The following is a 21,093-nucleotide window of genomic DNA, read 5'->3' as shown; positions in this document are numbered from 1 at the left end:
GCAAGAGTTATGTAATGGCTCACCTAAAGAGCTTCTTCTATTTATATGCCACTACAGATATAACCGCAAGCAAGTCCCTTTGGTGATTCTCCTTTCAACCACGCTAGAAATTCACTCCTCCAAGCTTTTTGCTCTGGTCTCCTGCTACAGGAAAATGAGTCCTGTAACAGCTTTGTGCCTCAAGACTCTACACAACTTACTTCTGATAATATGAATGTAAACTGTTTTGTCAACTGCTACTTCTAGATTTTGATCTTGAAATCAATACTTGCCATTTAATCCGCCTTGCTCTGTATGACCCCAAAAATATTAAATAAAAGCAATGGGAAAGGGTTATAGTTAACTTAGCAGGAACATACGTGCTCTCTTAGCACACTCCAGTGGTCCATGTGAAAATGGCTTGACACGGCATGCCCGGAGGCCGTGCTCACCCTGCCTGGTGTCCACCTTGCTGCACCCTGGAAAGGTGGGAATTCTCCTGGCTTTCCCTGCTGGCACTTGGCCTTCAATGCAAAAATCTGGCGATGCCATCAATAGGTCAAAGGAGCTGAAATCCGGCTCCTACAGGCTCTCCCTCGAGAGACCCTTCGCTCATAAACTGCACCTCGAGACGTTAAAGGGGCCCCAAATATTCTGACGGAGAGAAGGCGGCAGGCGGGGTGGCGGGAGCCCTCCTCCCCCGGGGAAACGCCGCCGCCCGACTCCCGACCCGCCGGGCTCGGCTCTGCGCTCAGGCGCTGGGCCGCCCGCCGCCCTCGGCGTGAGGGAACCGCCGCCGGCGACTGCGTAAGCGCCCGGCGGAAACGTGCCGGAGCTCCAAATTTCCCTTTCCCAAGGAAAATCCCCGCTCCCCCCGCTGCCCGGGGACTACCACCGGCACCCCAGGCGGGCGCCGCTCCAGCCAGCGCCTCCGCCACCTCCCCTCGGCGGGGCCGGCGGCGGGGCCTGCCCCGCACCCCGGGCCGGGCCTCCGCCGGCGCCTCCAGAGTAACCGCGCCCGGGATTGGCTTCTGTCAGCGAAGGGGGCCATATTGGATCGGCTCACCCCGCCGCTCACACACCATTTTATCGGCTACGCGGCGGCTTCCCCCCCGCGCTGAGGGCTGCCCCCTCCCGCGGGGGCTGCGGCGTGAGGTGAAGGCGTCTCGGGGAGGAAATTCGCACGCTCCCGTCTCGCCTCTCCGCCTCCCTGCGCACACCGCTTATCCCGCTCGCCTCCTCACTCCGCCCTCCTCTTCCCCCCCCCCCCCCCGCCTCACGCCCCGCTCCCTCCCGCCCTTCCCCAGGCGCCGTGTCAGCGCGCGGCGGCGGCCAATCAGCGCGGGGGTGACAAATATGCAAATGTGCCCCCCGGCCCGTCCCCGCGGGTTCGCTGGGGCCGGTGGGGTCGCGGCGCGGAGCGAGTGAAACTTCGCCCCCGGCGCGGCCGCCCCTCCCGCCCCGCTGCGCAGTGGGCGGCGGGGGGAGGAGAGCCTGGCACGCCGCGCCGCCCTCGCCCGCTCCGCCGCCGCCCGCCTCTCCCGGCCTGCGCCAGCCACCCTGCCGCCCGGTAAGTGCCGCCCTCGGCCAGCGGCTCCCTGGGCGCCCGGGGGGGAATCCCCGAGGGGGGGAGGGGAAGCCGCCGCCGAGCCGCCGCGTCTGCCCGAGGCCGCCCCGCCGGGGAGCTGTCAGGCGCGGGGCATCTCCTCCTCCTCCTCCTCCTCCTCCTCCTCCCCGCGCGTGTGCCTCCTGCCGGGCAGCGGCGGCGGCTCCAGGCGCTGCCGTCGCCGCGTAATGGCGAACCCGGCGGTGAGTACGTGCGAAGGGACGGGCTGCCGCCCGCCACCTCCGGAGCAGGCCGCGCTCCAGGTGTCGGAGGCACCGGTTGGCCCCGGCGCCCCGTCAGCACTCACCCCCCCCCTCACCCCCCCGGATCCCGCCCCTCCTCCCGCCGGGGGCCGGCGCGGCGCGGCCTGCTCCGCCGCCTGGGCTCTCCCCGCTGCCGCGCCGCGACCCGCTTCCGCCCCTCGCCCACCCCGGTGGCCGGGCGGCTCCGAGCCGGTCCCTCGCACCTCTCCGGCGGAGGTGGGAGGAGGGAGGGAGGGAGAGAGGGAAGGAGGGCGGCGGCGAGGCGAGCTTTTCCTGGGGGCGGCGGGGGTGGAGCGCGGCAGGATGGAGGCGGCGGGGCGGGCGGGGGTGCCCGGGGATGCGGTCCCCGCGGCCTCCCTGCCCCTCGGCGGGGTCGGGCGGGCGCTGCGGGCCCCGCGGGCGGGGGCAAAGTTTGAAGGGGAGGAATTGGGCCTTCCTGATGGAGCGGGGTGGGGGAGAGCCTGGAAGTCCTGCCCCCGGCCTCTTTCAGGTAAGAAGATGGCAGGGCGAAGGGAAGAGGGCTGGTCTTCTTCTCAGGGAGGTCGGAGGAAGAGGCTGGATATCCCCGTCTCCACCAGCGAGAAGGTGGCAGTGGGAGGAAAGCGTTGGGTGGAGGAAGGTAGGGCAAAAATATCCCCAGCCGCCTTATGTCGTTCTGGAAGGGGTCTGCGTGGCAGGGAAGGGATAAGGCACTCTCCCAGGCAGAAAAGTGGGAATGTTAGACCTGGTTCCTCACTGTGCGAGATAACAGAGGTGAGCAGAGGGAGGAATTAGAAAAATTTCCCAGGGCAAGCAAAGCAGTAGGAAAAAGAGAAGCTGAGTTTGGCAGCCCACTGGCTTGGATCCGTAACAGCAGAAAACGTGGGAGCCAGGGAAAGGAATATGGAAGGGGAGCGTTGACACTGGGTGTGAGGTGTGTCTGGGGTAGATGGAGGTGGGCATGCAGGCTGCTGTCCTCCTGGGATGAGGAGAACCCGTGCCACGTGGCCGCAGGTTCCCGCTGCACTGGTGGAGGCTTAAGAAGGGACTCGGCTGTGGAAGTGCGAGGTCGGAATTTGTGAACTGGGATTTTCCAGGTAGGGGCCCCAAGCTGACTTCCTTCAGGGATGACAAGGAGAGGATTTTGAGGCTAGCTCAGTACCATATGTGTATAGCACTGGGTGGTTAGCTGGCATACATCTTTATTTTAGTGAAGTGGACAAATTATACTGTTTCTTAGGGAGATTTAAAGCAGTGAAATGTTAAAACTTCTTCATTCCCTCTTCACATGTGAATTGATGTGAACAGGGATAAAAGCCAGGTGAAGAGTCGGGTCCTCAATTCTTTCATATGGCTGTATAACTTTGACATAGAGGTTGATGCCTACACTTTCAGTTCGTAAGAACTGGTATGCACTCCTCACTGTATTGTAAGTGCCTTCAATCCTTAGCAACTAAAAACTTCCCTCAGTTCATGAAAGTTGTTAAAGTGTGAGAAAACACAGCTCAGTCTTCCTCCCATTACATGTAGAAGAGATCTGAACCCGTCAGTGTTATAGTGTGTGCTCATGAGGGACAAAATAACAGTCTGTGTAAAGGGATAATGTTTCTAGTTATCCTTTTGTGTCTGGTTTTTTTAAGACTTTGTAAGAAGCAGCCATAAACAGTAATCTTCCTCTCCCAGGAAGACTAGGCCCATCAGCCCTCGGAGCCCTCTGCATCTGTTTTTAAACCTGTGTCATTTGACACCATCAAGTTCCCATTTGGCAGGTGTGAGGTAAAATAGTTATTTCACCTTGTTTACACATAATCATTTGTATGCAAATATAAATATGCTTAGCATTCAAGGCAGAGTATTAACATTCAGTCATCTCTGAAGCAATATCTGGATTTTTAGCCTGGCTCTGAGTTTTTATTTATTGGTGCATAGATGAACGTTTTGCTAGTTTATTTCACAAGGTAAATGTTTTAAAAATAATAATTGTATTTATCTAATATTTTCTTAACTGCTAAAGAAAGAGTAGCAATTAGTATCTTTTGGTTTTACCTACTCGCAAAGTTTCTACATGCCCCCAGCCCTTCACTCCCCCATTAAATAACGATGAGGCTTCCAAAGCACCATGGACTTGAATGCCCAGTTTTTGTAAACCAAAGAGCAAAAATGTATATATACATGTTCTTGACAGTTAACCAAATCGTGTGTCCGTGCATCAAGCCCTGTGTATAAATCATGGACACACAGAGAAGACAGTAGGAAGTAAGGTAGGATGTGAACTTCAGATACTAACAATTCTGTGATTACTGCCCATTGTGAACTCTCTAACCTTAAAGTAAATATAAAGTAGATTTCTCTTCCCTCCTTCCCCCCCCCATTGGTGGGTAAGCTACATAAATTTATTTTGCATTTATAAGATAAGGGCAGGCACATAAGTAGATACAGTGCGTCAGTGCGGGTTTACTTTGTGATAACTTACTTGTTTGTGTTTAACCAAGTAGTTCGATTTATAAGAGTTTATGCTACTCTTCATGATGAATATGTATTAATTTATTTCACTCTGAGTAAAGCTGTCATTTTTTGCTGTAAAAGGAAATGGATTTTTGAGTCTTACAAGTTTTCAATAATTTTGAGGAATCTCAGCACCTACTCATTTCACGTGAGCTGCTGGTGCTAAATGCTTCTGAAGATTAGTCCAAGAACTCAGTCATGGAGAAATGTTGATGAAAGCACAGTGTGGTTTTTAAAAAGTATTTTTAGTGATGTTATCTGAAAGATGTATGACATGAACCACTACTAAGAGACTACAGAGGTCCTAAAACAGGCATTGTTCATTTCTTTCCTTTTATGAGAGAGACAAGTTAGTGATGCAGGCAGATTAAAACGAAAAGATTGACATGCTGCTTTAAAATTGCTTTGTTTGTGCACCCCATAAAGTAAATAGATGCACTTTTGTTCTTACTTGTTTTATAGGACTAGTTCTAAGATACTCTTTTATTTGGGTGTATGTTACAATTTCACGATACGCATCTTCCCTATAATTATGCTATATGTATCCTTCAAACAGTTCAGAAGTACAGGTAAACCAGACAATTATATATTTTATGGGTCCGGATTTTTTTCCTTTATATCAGTTTTGCAGAAGTAAGTGTCCAAACACGGCATCGTCGTCTTTGATATTTTTCATGCGATTTAGGATGAGCATTAGTTGAATCTGAGAGTCAAAAGGCATGATCCTGTTCATCACTGGATCACAGTATTCTGTGTCCTTCCAGCACTATATATGAACTGAGTTCTCAGTGATGTTTAGTACTCATGCTCATAAATCATCCAGTTAAAATATTTTTCTGTGGTTAACTGAAATCCTGTAACCCTTAGCTCTCAGTTTATTTTCTAATCAAAACGGTTTTGTGGATACTCTGTATTCTTCCACTGGCCTATCTGTATTTGTCCTTATGATGATCTCGCTTCTATCAAACTAAGAAACTATGAGCTTAACGGACGCTTGGAGATCTCACACTTCCTTGGGCTCACATAGTGTGCTCTCATTCTATTTTCTAGTGTTCTTCTTGTAGTAAGAAATGGTGCTTCAGGAATGCCGGGTATATGTGTACACATAAATGAGCAATGGAGAAACCATATGTTTTAGTCAAACACTCAATAATTGATAGCATTATTGGAAATATTTTAGGATATTATTCAAGTATTCTATTTCCCCTTCAGCAAAAGAAGCTGTGATGCTAAGAAGTAATTCTTTTGTTGATACAACAACCGCCAGAAAGAGTTTGCAGCTCTTGCTTTGGCTGAAGGAATTGCAGGATTCTCATATTTTTATCTGTCTGGACAGTTCATAAATGTGAGAGCAAGCTGGCCAAAACTCAAGTAGGCTGAACATGCAACTTTGTTGTTTACAATAGTACAGGGAAGAGAGATTTTTTTTTTTTTAAGCATTATTTTTTTCTAAAGTATTACATGAAAGAAGTAAAACGTGCTTTAAAATGACCATATTTTTGAGTAACTGGGTTCTTTAAAACTTGCAGAAGACCTACTCTAAATCAAATGCTTTTGAATGATGTGGTTAGTGAAGCTATAGCTGAACTTCAGAAACCTTAGCATCCTAATAGTACTTTCAAAATGTATATATAGTAGTATTCAGATGGATACACAGTTACCTCTTAGCTTTAGCAATCAAGTAAAAGGCTACTTTTCGTAGCACCTTGGAACTGAGTTCCCCTTTCGGTGTTGCCTTTACATTATGTTCACTTACTAAGCTGCAAGAAGCAAGTTACATGGGAGGAAGCATTTTTTTTTTTAAACACAGAATTCAGCAGAAATACATTGGTATATGTCATCTGTCAGTGATCAAATGTGTTGAGATGTTCAACTTCATTCATACATATTACGAAAGAGATATCAACTAGTGATGTCTTTAGGTTACCAGTGTACATGCATCTTTCTTTTTTTTAAGATACATGTTTTTGTTTTAGTCTTAAATCAACAGTTAAAATTTGAAGGAAGGTGGAAAAATGTTCCCATCCTTTTTATGAAGACAAATAGTAATTTTGACTGTTCTTTATCTGAGTCTATTAAAAATGAAGTAACTCTGGTTACCAAATTATTTCCTTCTGCAATGCATTCTTGGGCTCTTTTCTTTGTGTTGCATGACCAATATTAAAAGTTGATTCACTCTTTTATGTTGGTCACTAAAATACAGGAATTCCTCCAAAATTTATTCTGCAAACGGCTTTTGAAAAGTGATTTTATTATGCTTGATACTTAACACCCTAACGAAGAAAGTTTTTAAGCTTCAGAAAGATTACATCTGTATAATGGCATGAAAATCAACCCATTTGATATTCCATATGTTAGAAGAAATCTGAGAATTAAATAGGATATACGTTTGTTTTCAGTTAGCCTGTAGTAAAGCCATTGTAGTTAGTGGCTTCTACCACCGTTAAAAACAGCGTGAGGTAAGTCAGTGGGCCTGCTTCCATGTAATACGATGTTGCTGGTTTCAGCATACAGTTTTTGACAGTATTTTTTGCCAGTTTTCAACTAAAAACTAAAGTTTAGCTTCAGAGCCAGATTTTTAGCTAAGTTTTTAAGAATGAATTTGTAGTTATCCTTGAGGTACAGATAAGTATTGTCCTGTTTAACTGGGGAAGTTTTTTAAAAGTCCACTTTGTCAGACTCTTAGGGCAGAGTATTGATGTTACAGTAGAAGTCATCTGGAGTCTCTGTCCTGAGTTGAGTGAATGGTGGAGTGCAGGTGAATTCAGGAACATGTCCTGAGTGTGATGGGAAGAATGAAATAATAAAAAAATATGTTTTGCTGGAGTTATTAGGAGTTTTGATTGATTTCCTAATTTAAGAAGAGTATATTGAACAGGTCATGAACTCACAGTGTCTTGTTTGACATGTGCTAGGAAGGAACTTTTTTAAAAAACTTTCAAATCTTGGATTTTTTTTTTTTTTTCCCCCAAAAAAGTAGAAGAATTGTATGCATCCTCTCTCCAAAAGGTATAGTCTTCTGCTACAGATGAAACTCCTTCTGTCAGCTCGCATAGGATGGAGGGGGAAGTCTGAACCTGTACCATCATGGTATCCTATCTGGTTCTGTCAAGACTTGAACTTGTGCTTCTTTTTTCACAGAGAAAACTTCTGTCTGTCAGTGTCAAGTCTTCACAACTGTTGGTCTGTACTCGCAGATGGTGATCCGTGAGCATCTGTAGAACAGACTTGATCCTTTGCATTGTTCTAGCTGGTACATCCAGATTATAAACTTGCAGTAGTTCACAAAGATGCTTATCAGGCTAGAACATGAGAATTATTGGAAGTTAGTGTATTATCAGATCGTGAACTGAAAGAGGGCTATGCTGTAAAGTCTTTTGTCTCTGATGTTTTGTAATGAAATCTTGGTTGAGGCCATATGTGAAAATGAGAAAGCTTTTTCCTGGTTTCCAATGCAAATTTTCTCAACATCTTAAAATGACAGTGTAGGTCCTCAGGAAATATACTGGAATTCAGAAACCTATTTTGTAGGTTTAATTTAAGGTGTAATGCTGAAATTTATGACAAAAATGTATAAATCCTATAATGCTTACATCAGAAATCTGAAACAGCACCAAGAGGATTTTCACCTTAAACTTAAAAGGAAGCTTGTGTAACTGTCTTTCTAGTGACCAGAAGTAAAGTTAAAATTGCGAATACATTACACCAAATATGTTTTTCTAACTCTTCTGACAACTGAAGAGGGTAAAAAGAGGCATTAATATTATATATAGATACACTAATATTTGTGGGCAGATTTCTTAAAGAAAAAAGCTGGGTTTAGTGGTATTCAAACCTGAAGAAAGGAACACTGGGAAATTTTTCTCTCTGTATTAGAAAAATAAGCAGGAACTCACTGAGGTCCTGAAATTTATGAAGGCCTTCACAGGTACACGCTGGAGAATCAAAATGGCATTAAAGTTTTAAGAGCAGAACTAGTTACTAGTACAGATTCTTTCAGTAGTCTTGTGGCCAAGCTCTTGAACTTCTTAAATTATTTTAACTAAAATAAACTGATGTGGGGATAAACTTTGTTCTTTTCAAAAATATTCTGTATGCTTTTGGAATCTTCCTAGCTTGCAATCAGTTGTAGCAAATGAAGATTTTGTCATTCTCTGTATTACTATTGTCCCTTTATTACAATTAATGCCCACAAAATACAAATGACAAAGTAGAACATATGTAGACACCTGGGCCATCTTTAATGGGTTTCTTTAAACTAACAAGAGGAAGGGTTCAAGCTAAATTGGAAGACTGTATGTTGAAGCAGGTGATGTACATGTACTTGTTTTCTTCTGCAGGCTGTGCTTTGAGGGCAGTAGCCTTTTGCTGAGAGGTGAAGGACATAGTTGAAAATAATAACTTCTTAAACTGGTGCTGTTAAATTTTCTAAAGGCATTTGCACAGACTGAAGACATAAAACTGTACAAGGATTTTGTACACAACTAAATTGTTTTATTAAATTTAGAGGATGTTTTAAAAAATAGGAATTGGGATGAAGTGGTGATTCTAAACTAATTGAAATTAATAGCTTATTTCCTGGTACAGTAATGTGTGTAAAAGTCTGTGTTTCAGTGTCCAAAATGAGAAAGATAACTACTGTTCAAAAATTTTTTTACTAGTAACTGTAATGCTTTAGGATTCCATCAAGAACATAAGGAAACATGCACTTAGGGAAATGTATGTTTTTCTTTTGCTATATTGTGATGAAACTATGTTAGTAGGGCTGTGGAAGATAATTTACTAAAAAGTTCCTAAGATATCTTAATATGTATCCAGGCATGCTTATAACAAATTTAATTTTGGTTATATTTAATACAGTATAAGCTTTGTTGCGTATCAGTGAATTTTCTCAATTCAAGATTTAAAAGCAAGCATTATCAGCCTCTTCCAAAGAAACTACAGAACATTTTTTTACTGTATCACATTTAACAGATATATACACACATATATATATATAAAAATATGTAAATAAATCATCATATGCAATATAGCTTACTTGAGCATCTGTGCAAATAGATCACATTTTACTTCTTAAGAAAGCTGTAAGTTCCTTTTGTGTGGATTTCGCCGTGGCACTTGGAATAATTATCAATGAATCTTTTGCTGTCTGAAGTATTTCTTGTATTTTACATTTAGAATAATATATTGTAGATCTGATGCATGTGTATTTAGTTACATAGTTTTTTTTTTTTTTCTTTTCAACACAGAATTTTTCAAACTTTTAAGTACTCTACAATTGTTTCCATATTGGAAGCTGTTCGAGCAAGTGGATGCTGCCTGAAAGAGTAAGAAACATCTTTTTTTCTCTTTATTTTCAGGATTCACAAATAACCCAGTTGAGGCAGGATCAAAACCAGCTATGTTTTGGGTAAACAAGATTTTAAGATAGTGTTTGTGTTACATGATTGTCACAGGTGAATTAGATTTCTTTTTTTACTGTTGAACTATAGCTAGGATAAATCACTTGATTGCAAGTTTTCAATTTTATTTTTTTTTTCCAAACAAAAATAAGTTTTTGAATGGCTCAATTCAGTTATTTATTGTAAAACAGTTATGCTATAACTTTGTTTAGTCAACAAAGAACTTTTAAAGAAACAAGTTTAGGCATTAAAAACCATATTGAAATACTGCGTAAAACCTGACAATTAAATAATTTCAAACTTGATTCTAATTTCTGGATGTGAAGAGGACTTTTGCATGATGGAAGTTCCAGTACAGAAAAAGAAAACAATGACAGGAAGTTTTCTAGCTGTTCTGATACAAAATTCATATCACTTCACATAGATGGCAAACTAAGATTCAGGTATTTTAGTACCCTTCACATAAGTAAGTGTTTGGGTACATGCTTAGTGTTGCTGAATTTTAGGAAAAAAACCTCTGAGTTATTTCAGTGTTTCTACTAGTACAGAGCAGAGACATGTTAGCTTAGCAACCTTGGAATATGACTTGAAGTTACTGAATAATAAAAGGAGAATAAATGTAATAATTAATGGACTGAATTAGTACCAAATAAATTTTGTTAGTGCAACATTGCAGGCTTTTGATAGCAGTTATAAGCAATTTGTATCTTTGACATATGTTACAATATTGTCTCAAAGATGTGAGAATAAATCTTTGTGTTAGAATATGTTTCTTAATGCAGTGATATATAGTATTTTACCTTTTAATAAAGATTAAAGTTTGAACTGTGTTAATAATCTTGAAAAGTCTGTCACCAAGAAACTACACTGAGGGAGAAGGAAATCGGTATTTATTGGAATTGAAGGATGCTTTGTGCTTTGGAGAGAGTGATCATGTTTTTGAAAGGATAACACTGATTATGTAAAAAGACACTAGTATGCGAATGTAAGTTCATACACTAATTTTTTGTCTCTCTTAATGTTAGAGGGTGGTTTTGTTTGCTTTGAGGCTTTTACTTACAGGCCCTAGAAGCCTTTACTTTGACGCCATGCACGTTTTCACTTAAACTGTGTGATGTTTGAAGCCTCTTTCAGATGAAAAGAGAACCTCTTGAAGTTGAGCTCCTCTATCTACTGTCAAGGCAAGGAGTAGGATAAAGCAGTTGTGGGAGTACGCTCCCCTAGAAAGGCAGCGTCACTTCCTCTTTGCAGGTACATCTGTCAGTATGCAACAGCATACTGCTGTTAAAAGACAATAGGTACAGGGCTTTTTGCATTGACAGGTTTAAAACCTAACTTCAAAACCTTTTTTGGTGATCCTTATATTGCGTCTTCAAGTTGCCCTAAAACTTTCAGTATTCTAGTGCAGATTCAACTCTTCAGCCTTAAAGGTTTGTAGGGTTGGATCCTATACAACTGCCTATTTATCAGCCATTTATGACATCATGGCTACTAGTGATTCTGAATTAATTCTGATGTTCTTGGGTTTTAGTTAATCTATTAAATTTTTGACTTTTTACAGTATTGAATTTGAAGATATATTCCTGAAGTTGATCATTTTGTAACTTGTTTACCATCTTTCATTTTCAGGTCTCTAATGATAAGGTATCCATCTGGATTTAAAACATATCTCTGAGCTTCTTAGTTCTTCATTGAAGAGATGTGTTCTATATTCATGGGTAAGGATATTTTTTTATCTTGACTTGGGCCATTTGCTTAAATATCTTGTGATATATTTTTAATATAGAAGATTTCAGCAACTTATTGTTATGTCTTAGAGGTTAATCAGATAGTTTTATACTATATGGTTCTCTAGGTGCCTGTGCTAGCTCTTAATTTTGATCCAAGATAATTATTAAACTTTGGAATTCATATATCTAAGTATCCATGCTCTAACTAAATCACTCTAACTCTTAATATTGTAGATAGAGAAACAGCATGGTGGTATATAGGTAAATAATTTAAAAATTGGTATGCAATTTGGGATTCCTTTTCTGATATATACAACAGTTCTGCAGGCTTTTAATTGTGCATCTCACCATACATCTTTTGAATTTGGAGTTCTGGGAAGAAAGAAACTCTATTCTGGAAAGCAACAAAAGGAAAGAATCTGAACCGTATGCAATTAAAAAAAAAACAACAACACTTTTTTCAATAATATAAACTGTATTTCATCTGAAGAAAGTTTGTGGTATTATACATCCCCTCTTAAAAAGAGTAGAAACAAAACAACCACAACAATCTTGCTAGAAAATATGTGTTTTTCTAAATGCTACTAGTATTTTTAATTTTTGTATATCTCTAAACTGACTTCATACATTACAGATTTTGTTATAACGTACTCTCTCTGTATATTAAGTGCTACTTCTGAAATATCATTTTGAGACTTTCTAAGTTTACCTTGAAATAAAAATTAATGGATCTCTTGGAGAAGTATATTAAGTGACCCAAACATATGCTGTGGGACTTGCTGATACCAGGGAGTTCTGTGACATACTTTTTCTTTGGTGTGTTTTTGTGCTGTTCAGCTTAAGCAAAGCTGTTCTCAGTAAAGAAGCTGTCCCACACACATCCACAGTGAAGGCAAACATCTTTGGGAATGGTAGAAATTTGTCTTTAGTTGCATTGGAAGGTGAATTTTCTTTCCAAGTGAAATGTCATTTGTCCTGTTGGTTGACTTGAACTTTTTTCAATGACCATAACCATAACAACTGACAGTTAACTGAACACTTTTTTTCTTCTATAAACTTTTAATATTTATTTCCCAGAGGCTACCTGCAAGAAAGGAGGAGAGGTGGTAGAGGAGTTTCTGCATGTCTGGGGACTAGGGTGGGGGAACAGTTATGTGAGATGTTTGGTGCAAGCAAAAAACAGTGTAGGTATGAGAACAGACAACTCTGATTTACTATGACAAGCACACACAACCCAGTTTGCTCCAGTTTTATGCTCTTATTCAGAGTTGGAACTATAGGCAGGAGCTGGAACCTAGTCCTGAGAATTTAATCAAAGACCAGCAGTTTCAAATCTTTTCTTCCTATTCTTCACCTCAAAATACACAGGGTGCTTGAGTTACCTTTGGAGTATTTTAGCCTGATGTCTGTGAACTCTGTAGCAGAATAGAGTTCTAAAGAAAATCAGGATGTTGAGGGTATGATTTTACTACAGAGATGGCTCATTACTTGAAAATAATAATAAATGCATACCAATGAAAAGCAATTTTAAAGTAAAATAATGCATATTTATATATATAATGGATATATATTTTTTTAATTTAATGAAACAGGCTATCCAAACAAATTTCCTCTTAAATTAGGTGATACCAATGAGAGAAACTGCATCTTTTCAATCCTTATTTAGCTACAGATACCATGGTACTATTGTACAAAGACTTACTTATTCCTTTCTATTAGGAAGTAAGAGTTAATATCTGCTAAATGTCTAAACGTTCTTTTTTCAATCGACGGTTCTCAGATTTGAGGAAATTGTGCTGTCCCTCTGTGCGTTTTAAATTTAACATGTACATTGATCTTTAAATCTGTACTAGAACATTATTTATACTGGTGCATCAGTAGGAAGTACCTTCTGTATTATTTAATTTACTGCAGCTTTTTTAACTCAGCCAAAGCTTTAGTTATAATTAAATCTGACAAATAGTGAAATTGTCATGTATTTTTAATATTGGGGGGTGAATGTCTCTATCGTTTCTGAGTGTTATGCACAAGTGATGAGTTTTTTGAGTATCTGTTAAGAAACACGCTGTATTGTCTGCCTCTCTTAACACAGTGTTCCATCTGCTAATAGATAGGCAAATCATACAGAGCCACAAACCTGTCATGCTGTTGTATGCTACATAGAATATAGCAAAAACAACCATTTTTTCAGTCTCTTTGGCAGATCTCTTGTTTGGAAGCAAGTCTGTTTGCCTGGTTGCGTTGCTTTCCTAAACAAACAAACAAACAAAAAACCCAATCCAAAACACTTTGCATGCATATAATGTAAAACTCTTTGCTAGTTATGACTATCCATGCCTACCCCTTCTGTGTCTTTTACCTGTAGTCTGGCTTCCTGTTATGTCACGCTTTTATGACTTCAGTTTTAATTCTGTCTGTCTAACTGGTTCCTAGCTTCTTTCTGAGGTAGCTTCTGTTACTTGCCTCCATGGCAGTTGTTTCAACTTCTTGTTTGAAAAATGTCCATCCAAGTCACTGACTTCCTCTTATTTATGATGCTGTCGCCCATCAGTCATGTGAAACAGTGATACTTAGTCTATCAAAGTATAAAATTGTGGATACTGGGGTAATGTGCTGAATCTTTACCTGATTTATTTGCTTATAACTAGAGTAGCTTGTTTTCTGTTGTCACTTCATCAAAAGTAATCAACAACGCAGTTAATGAAATAAAACACATCAGTAGTTGCTTGTTATCTTGCATTTTACCGCTATTCCCACTTTTTTTGAAAGCAAAATTTGATGCCTCTTCTCCATTCTGTATTCTCAGATGTTCCATATACTTTTTTGATATGTTCTGTAAAATAAATCTTTCAGTTTCTTATGGTCTTTAAATCTTGTACCACTCTTAACTTCTGCTCTTGCTTCTGTCTGTAACTACAACTTGTCTTTTTAAAACTCACATGTACCTCACACTAGCGTAGTATAAAAGGAGATCATCTTTCTGAGACTTTGAGGCTGCCTGTTTCTTCTTGGTCTTTCTTTCAGACAAGAATAAAGGGTTGTTATTAAACTCTGATGGATAACCAAAATGGAAAAAGTTTCTTCTCTTCTTTTTTTTTTCTATTTTTTTTTTTTTGCCTTTATAAGGAGTTTGCATTAATCATGTTAACTTGAAACCTCATTTTCCTTGCCTAGCTCTGGTATTGATTCATTCTTGTTGCACACACTTTGAGAAAGGAATCAAACTGGACTGAATGTAGCCAGTTTCCTATCTAAACATTTTGAATATAATAAGTAAAATTTGAAAAAGATCTTAAAGTTTAAAAGAGTTGAAATTACAGTAGTAGTACATGACAGCTGCTTTTGCAGAATAAGAGGAACAACAGTAGTGCATCGATTTATATTCTGTTTGTAATGGAAAAGATAGTTTTAGACTGTACAGAATACAAGAGTGTTTTTAAATGAAAAACACAGGTTATGCAGAAATTAGTATTTTTTCCATTCACTTGGAGTTGTAAGATCTATTTTAATACTGTTTCTCCTGTTCTAATGCTTTGGTTTAAATCTTTAAACAGGTCTTTTAATGTTAAGAACTAGTAGATTAAAGAAAATATAACTGTTCAGTTTAATGAGTATTAACCAGACAGAAAAAACCCCAGGAGCTGGGAGATCTTTCTGTTCTGTTTCAAGTATTTTTGCGGAGTAACAATACTTCTTGGAGAAGATACTGTGTTTTGTTGAGATATCAAATGATACAGTTACCAATCTGAAAAATTTACTTTTTGATTTCTAGATGCTTTAGGATATCTGAAGGTGGCAAATCTTGAAATGTGTTTCGGACAAACTTGGGGAATATTGTGGATGTTTCTTGGTAATTAGTTTTCAAAAACTTCATGTTGTTAAAAAAAAACGACTATTTTTTTTTTTTTCAGAATAGTGAGTCTAATGTAAGATTTTGTTATATAGCCATTAGTAGTTCCTGTTGCTTAGTTTATTAAAAATCAGCTTGATCGGTACGAAGTTGAGAATTTAAAATGGAAAGGGAGAAACTAAATATTAGTAAGAAACATTGCTGAATGTTTTTGCATTCCATTATCTTTAAAAAAAAAACCAAAACCAAAAACAAACAAACAAAAACCTCCAAAAAAACAAACAAACAAAAATCAAACCAACAAAACCCACTGTGGAAAATTGCAAGTTTACCACAGGTCCTATAGTTCGTAAATATTGTTGAAGCAATTCTAACTGACAGTGGTCAGTAACTTCTTAAATTCAAGTACAACAGCCGTAGTCTTCCCAGTTGCTTCATCAGGTTGTACCTCTGGCATGGTGCTCATTTTACTGTCTAGAAATGGTTCAAGGAGTTCTTAGATGCTGATGTAGAAAAACCTTGCTAACTTGAAACTGGGTAAAGATTAATAATAAATTAGTATGCAATAATGGTAGACAATTTAGACATAAAAGGTATTAGAATTAATTTAGTTTTTCCAAGAAGTGTAACTTCATAACAAACGCTCAATGTAAGAGGGCGCACAAAGATGTCAAATTCTATTTACTAAAAGAAATCAAACTTCATATTGCTGTAAATGGCATTACCATAACAGTGACTGCTTGCAATGAAATTCTTAGTTTTGACAAAACATTTTCGTTTTTAAGGAAGAGCTCTTTGCCCTCTTTTTTTTCTGTAACACTTTCTGCTTCTTTTACTGCAGTTTTTTTTACTGAGTAGGGATTCTAAATTAGTTTCCCCATTCTGATGAAAATGCAGCTCCAATAGGAGCTTATCTTCCATGAGAAGTGTTTTGGAACTGGTACAATAAAACACTGGCTGCCATTGCATTGTTAAACTTGTAGTTGTCAAGTCCAATAGATTAAAGTCTTCAAAATGTTTATTTCCTTTAATGCTTTTGTTAGCTGAAGGAAAAAGTATGTCCAAAGTTTGAATTGGTACTACAGATCTGTTTGGGGACGGCTATATAAAAGTGTGTTAAAATATAATTGTAGTTGCCATCACTTTCCATATAAGAAGGAGTAAGGACATGGACAAGGAATCACTTACAGAAAGGTTGTAAAAAGTTTTCATGTCAAAACTTTTTTGTTTCATTATGTCGGATGTAAGGAGGTAGGGTGTTGGTTTTTTTTTGTTTTGTTTTGTTTTTTAAGGAAATACAGAAAAATAGTACTTGTGTCAATTAAGTTCAGAAATGCATCACAAGTTGCCTTCATATGCCTTCACGATGTGCAAGCTGAGCATCTAATGTTGTCATATTCAAGTATAGGAGAGATAAACAAAAAGAACAATTGCTCGATAAATATGGAAGATGATTTTGTGTAAAAAGCTAGTTTCAAATCAAATATCCTTGAATTTTCAAGTTAAGATTTTCTTTGGGTTAAAGAAATGTGATGGATTTTGTAGACATTGAGGAAAAAGGCTAGGGTTGGAAGTACTTCTCTGGTCAAAAAACAAGGTGTCGGCCTGAACACAGCTCTGTTGCAATGTACAATGGTATGCTTTCCAAAATAGGTTTGGGTTGGTAGGAAAAACTAAGATGAAAAGTGTTTTTAGGGTTTTGATCAAAGAAGCAAATTGCTGTGAGACAAGCTCAGAGTTGCAATGCTACAATGGCAGTGATGTCAGCTGTTATTCACGCTTTTTACCCATTTTTTTACTATAGACAGTCAATAAAACATGAAGAGATTGTCTGGTGTTTGTTTTTCAATATGGGGTTGTTTTAGTCCTGTTTGATAGTTCTAGGTTACTATGTAGTTACACTCAAGAGCATGTATAGTAGTTAATTAACATATATAGCTGGCCTGTATGTCACCCTATGTAAAAAAAATTGTACATCCTATTGTATCTATATTGCTGAAGATGGAAGAAATCTCTTCTCTTTTTTCAAGTTGGCACAAATTTAACGACATTCCTTACAAATCTCAGTGAAGCTTATCTCTGAGCATAACCAAGGAGCTGTATACAGTGTGAGCTATTTATCCTTGGTTTCAGTATGTAAAGTTTTATCAATACAGGCTTCAAATCAGAGTTTTTAACAGTAGAGTCCTTGATAGCCTGGAACATGGCATTTTACACATGGCCACCATAATTTCCATCTATTTTTCCTCGGATGGGAGTTTCTTTAATTAGATCATTTTTTCTGTGACTGTGAATTCTTTCCTTGTATTTAATCTGACTTGGTTGTCTTCTCTTAGCTAAAATAGCTCTTGACTGATTTATATTTTGAGTTGAAATACCTTAAGAGGAGAGATGATTATATTAGAAATGCTACAAAAACCTAAAACCATGTCACATCATCTACCAGGATCCTGATGTTGGTTTCTCATCTGTTAGAAGGTGTTTGAAACTGGGAAAGTCATAATTCTGTTGCTTTTAATCATAAGCAGACAGCTTAATAAGTGTTAGAAGATAATGGGGTCTAATTTATGTTAGCACTTCCTTTAACTTGGCATGTCAGGAAGTCCTAACTTTAAGCACTAAATTGTACATGTGTCATTTGGAACCCACAGCTACTTTTCTATGCTAAGTGGTCACCTTCCTAAACGATGCCTTTTTTATAGCATGCTTGTTCTCTGTGTTCACAGTGATTAACACTCATACCAATCCACACTTAATAGATCTCACCAAGTGGTGTCTTTCAGTGTGATACAGGATGCATCCTTTTTCTGTGTAGAGCAGAAGCTTTATATACCCAAGCCCTCAACAAGGTTTATTAATTTAGGGTAAGCTTTATTCTGACTGTGGTCACACCACTTTCAGTGGAATAGTAATATAAGCAGAACAGGTTTTCATCAGCTTGCCAAAGACTACTTAGTACTTAATATGTTCAACATGAACTTTGTTCATCAGAGAATATTTCAGATTTCAAGGGTTTCCATTTCTAGAAGGATCCTGTACTCATTTTATTCTTAGGAGAATTAATTAATGAAGAAATGCAATTCAAATGGAGGAGAGCATGAAGGTGAACTTCAGTAGTAGGGTCAGGAATTAAAAGCTGTGGCTGTTTTCTTTCCTTTTTTCTTTATAGTAATTAGATGTATGTATTGACAGGATAAAAGAATTATTATTGCATCGAGATGCTCATTTAAAGTGATTGCTCCTCTAATCTAGATGTTTATGATTTATCTGGGGAGGTAACTTATCACAGACACATTTTCATCCATTTTCCATTCTGTTTGATTACACTATGGATGTGGGAATTTTTAGGCTACAGTTAAACCTAAACATCCTCTTCAGCTCTTCTTGCCTGAAATCCTTGATCGCAAACTAATCCATTGGCGATCACACAGTTGATACTATAAATAAATAAAAAAGAAAACCAACCTGTGTATCAAAACTAGTTAAGTGTAAACTCTGCTGTTGAACCAAAGGGAGTTCTTTTCCTGTCTTTATTTGTGACTGTATCCATACCCTTGTCGTTCCTTTAGAGTTCCATTATGTCTTTAAGTGAGATAAAATATAGGTTTTCAGAATCTTACTTAATGCAACTTAAACAGAAGAAACAGACTATCTCAGCTTTTCCTACTGAAGTCAATGCAGTTGTGGTTTTGTATGTGGTTCATAACCTCTCAAGTTTCTTGTTTAAACCTACAGAATTATTGTGTACATTTTATGTATTGTGATTTCTTTCTACAAACAAATTTTAATTCTTGGCTATTAAAAACCAGTTCTGTTACAATTTGGTAGTTTTAAAAATGGCAAAGAAGAATCTAAAATTATGCTTAGGCAACAGAGCAAACAATGAAAAATTTGAAACCATTACTTTTAAAACATCAAATATGACTTCAATTACATAATGCATGGAAACAATAAATGCTGCACAGGGCATCAAGTGTAAGCAGAAGTAACTGAAATGATTTCTGGTTTAACTAAACTGTAACGTGATGAACAAAATATCAAAAATCTGTAAAAGTGTTGGGGAGGGGAAGGAGCAATGAGGAGAGTCACAAAAGTAATTCTTTGCTTTTTTTTGTCCTTTTTTTTTTCCCTTCTCCCATAGGATGCTTTAACACTTCAGGACAAATGTTTCATCTGAAGCACTAATGGGTGTTGGCATGCCTTGGATAAGGTGGTGACCGCTGGATGTCATTTGCTTCTGTTTACTGCAGAGAGCCAGAATTGACTCCGTTTGGAGTTGAGAGAAAAAGCAGTACAGACCTATCAAGATGACTGATCCTATGATGGATTTTTTTGATGATGCCAATCTTTTTAGCGATACCTTAGAAGGTTTGTCAGATGATGCCTTTGTTCAGCCTGGACCTGTTTCACTTGTTGATGAATTGAATTTGGGTGCAGAATTTGAACCTTTGCACATAGACTCATTGAACCATGTGCAAGATGCTCAAAATCAGCAAAAGATAAGTGACTTTGATCAGCTGAATCAGTATGATTCACTGAAACTTCACTCAGTAAATCAGTCTTTTAATAGCTCAGCTGACAATGTCTTATCACCACACTCTCAATTCAATTGTTCACCAGTTCACCCGCAAAACCAGTCTAATGGGATGTTTCCAGATGTGGCTGATGGTAGTCCTATGTGGGGTCATCAAACTGCCACAACTGTTTCGAATCAGAATGGGTCCCCCTTTCACCAAGGACATTCTCAGTCTATGCAGCAAAACAAAAGCTTTGTAGCACACCATGACTTTGCCTTATTTCAGGCTAATGAACCGCAGCATCAGTGTGCCTCGCTAGGGTCGCAGCAAAGCAGGAACAACACGGGGCAAGATGCTCTGAGTCAGCCAAAAGACTTCATGGAAGTTAACGTATCTACTTCTCTCAGAGTTAGTGTTAACCACCCACCTCCAGTTTCTAATCCATCAACTTCACAGCAGCCTCTGTCCATTCAACCGTTTTCTCAAACTGCAAGTGCTTCAATACATTTTTGTGGGAATCAAGATGGAAATTTTGATGGACAGTCCCCAACTATTACTCCATGTTCTGTCAATAATAGCCAACAATTTTCATCTCCTTATTCTTACTCTAATAACCACATTTCTCCTACCAGCCTTCTTCAGTCTACAACAGCTCTTTCTACTAGCCAGCAGACACACTCTATCTCTGACTTCACTGGAAGCGATGCCTTTACATCTCAAACAGGGACCAAGCAAGAAACAACCGAGCACATGTTGAATCCTAATACAACTTTGAATTCAAATAGTTTTCAGATGTTGCATTCTGCGCATCCTCAGGGCAACTTTAGTAGTTCAAAACTCTCTCCTGTGAATATTAATTTTTCAGCTTCTACTGGTTCTGCTTCTCAGATAAGCCATTTCACTGACCCTATTGAAAGCAACGGTTTTACATCTTTAGATGACAACTTACTTCATCAAGTTGAGACTCACAATGAACCATTTACAGGACTTGACCCCGATGACCTACTTCAGGAAGACCTTCTGCCACAGTTCGATGATTCTGCATTTGTTCAGGATAGCACAAGTCATGTTTTAGAGCATGACTTAGAACCCCATATAACCCCACAGCAAGTGACACAGTCATCTGATCTTGTTCGGGCACAGTCTCAAAGTCAGATCCATCCTTGGCATTCTTCAGTTTCTAATCAGCATCTGCAAGACGGAAGTCGTGTGACCTTACAAGGACAGGTATGTAGGGATTTGGGGGGGGGGGCGGGGGTTTG

The 21,093-nt window shown here is 39.2% G+C and overlaps 1 protein-coding gene across 4 annotated transcripts in view; it reads left to right on the top strand.

Moving 5' to 3' along the window:
- The first annotated feature begins 1,341 nt into the window (after positions 1 to 1,341).
- CHD9 (chromodomain helicase DNA binding protein 9) overlaps positions 1,342 to 21,093 on the top strand; it is a 101,437-nt gene continuing 81,685 nt past the window's right edge. For 3 of the 4 annotated variants that reach the window (XM_042797407.1, XM_042797408.1, XM_042797406.1), the window contains exons 1-4: positions 1,342 to 1,549; positions 9,582 to 9,659; positions 11,364 to 11,452; positions 19,456 to 21,058. In XM_042797407.1, coding sequence (XP_042653341.1) covers positions 19,622 to 21,058 — 1,437 coding nt within the window. In that variant the 5' untranslated portion in view covers positions 1,342 to 1,549; positions 9,582 to 9,659; positions 11,364 to 11,452; positions 19,456 to 19,621. Of the gene's footprint in view, positions 1,550 to 3,587; positions 3,604 to 9,581; positions 9,660 to 11,363; positions 11,453 to 19,455; positions 21,059 to 21,093 lie in introns of those variants that run through there. The other variant, XM_032997738.2, reaches the window with a different exon arrangement.

This window comes from Tyto alba, unplaced genomic scaffold (assembly GCF_018691265.1).
Source record: "Tyto alba isolate M040663 unplaced genomic scaffold, T.alba_DEE_v4.0 Super-Scaffold_26, whole genome shotgun sequence".
Lineage (NCBI taxonomy): Eukaryota > Metazoa > Chordata > Aves > Strigiformes > Tytonidae > Tyto > Tyto alba.
The sequence above is the reverse complement of the archived record's forward strand: the minus strand, read 5'-3'. Positions and strand labels throughout refer to the sequence as shown.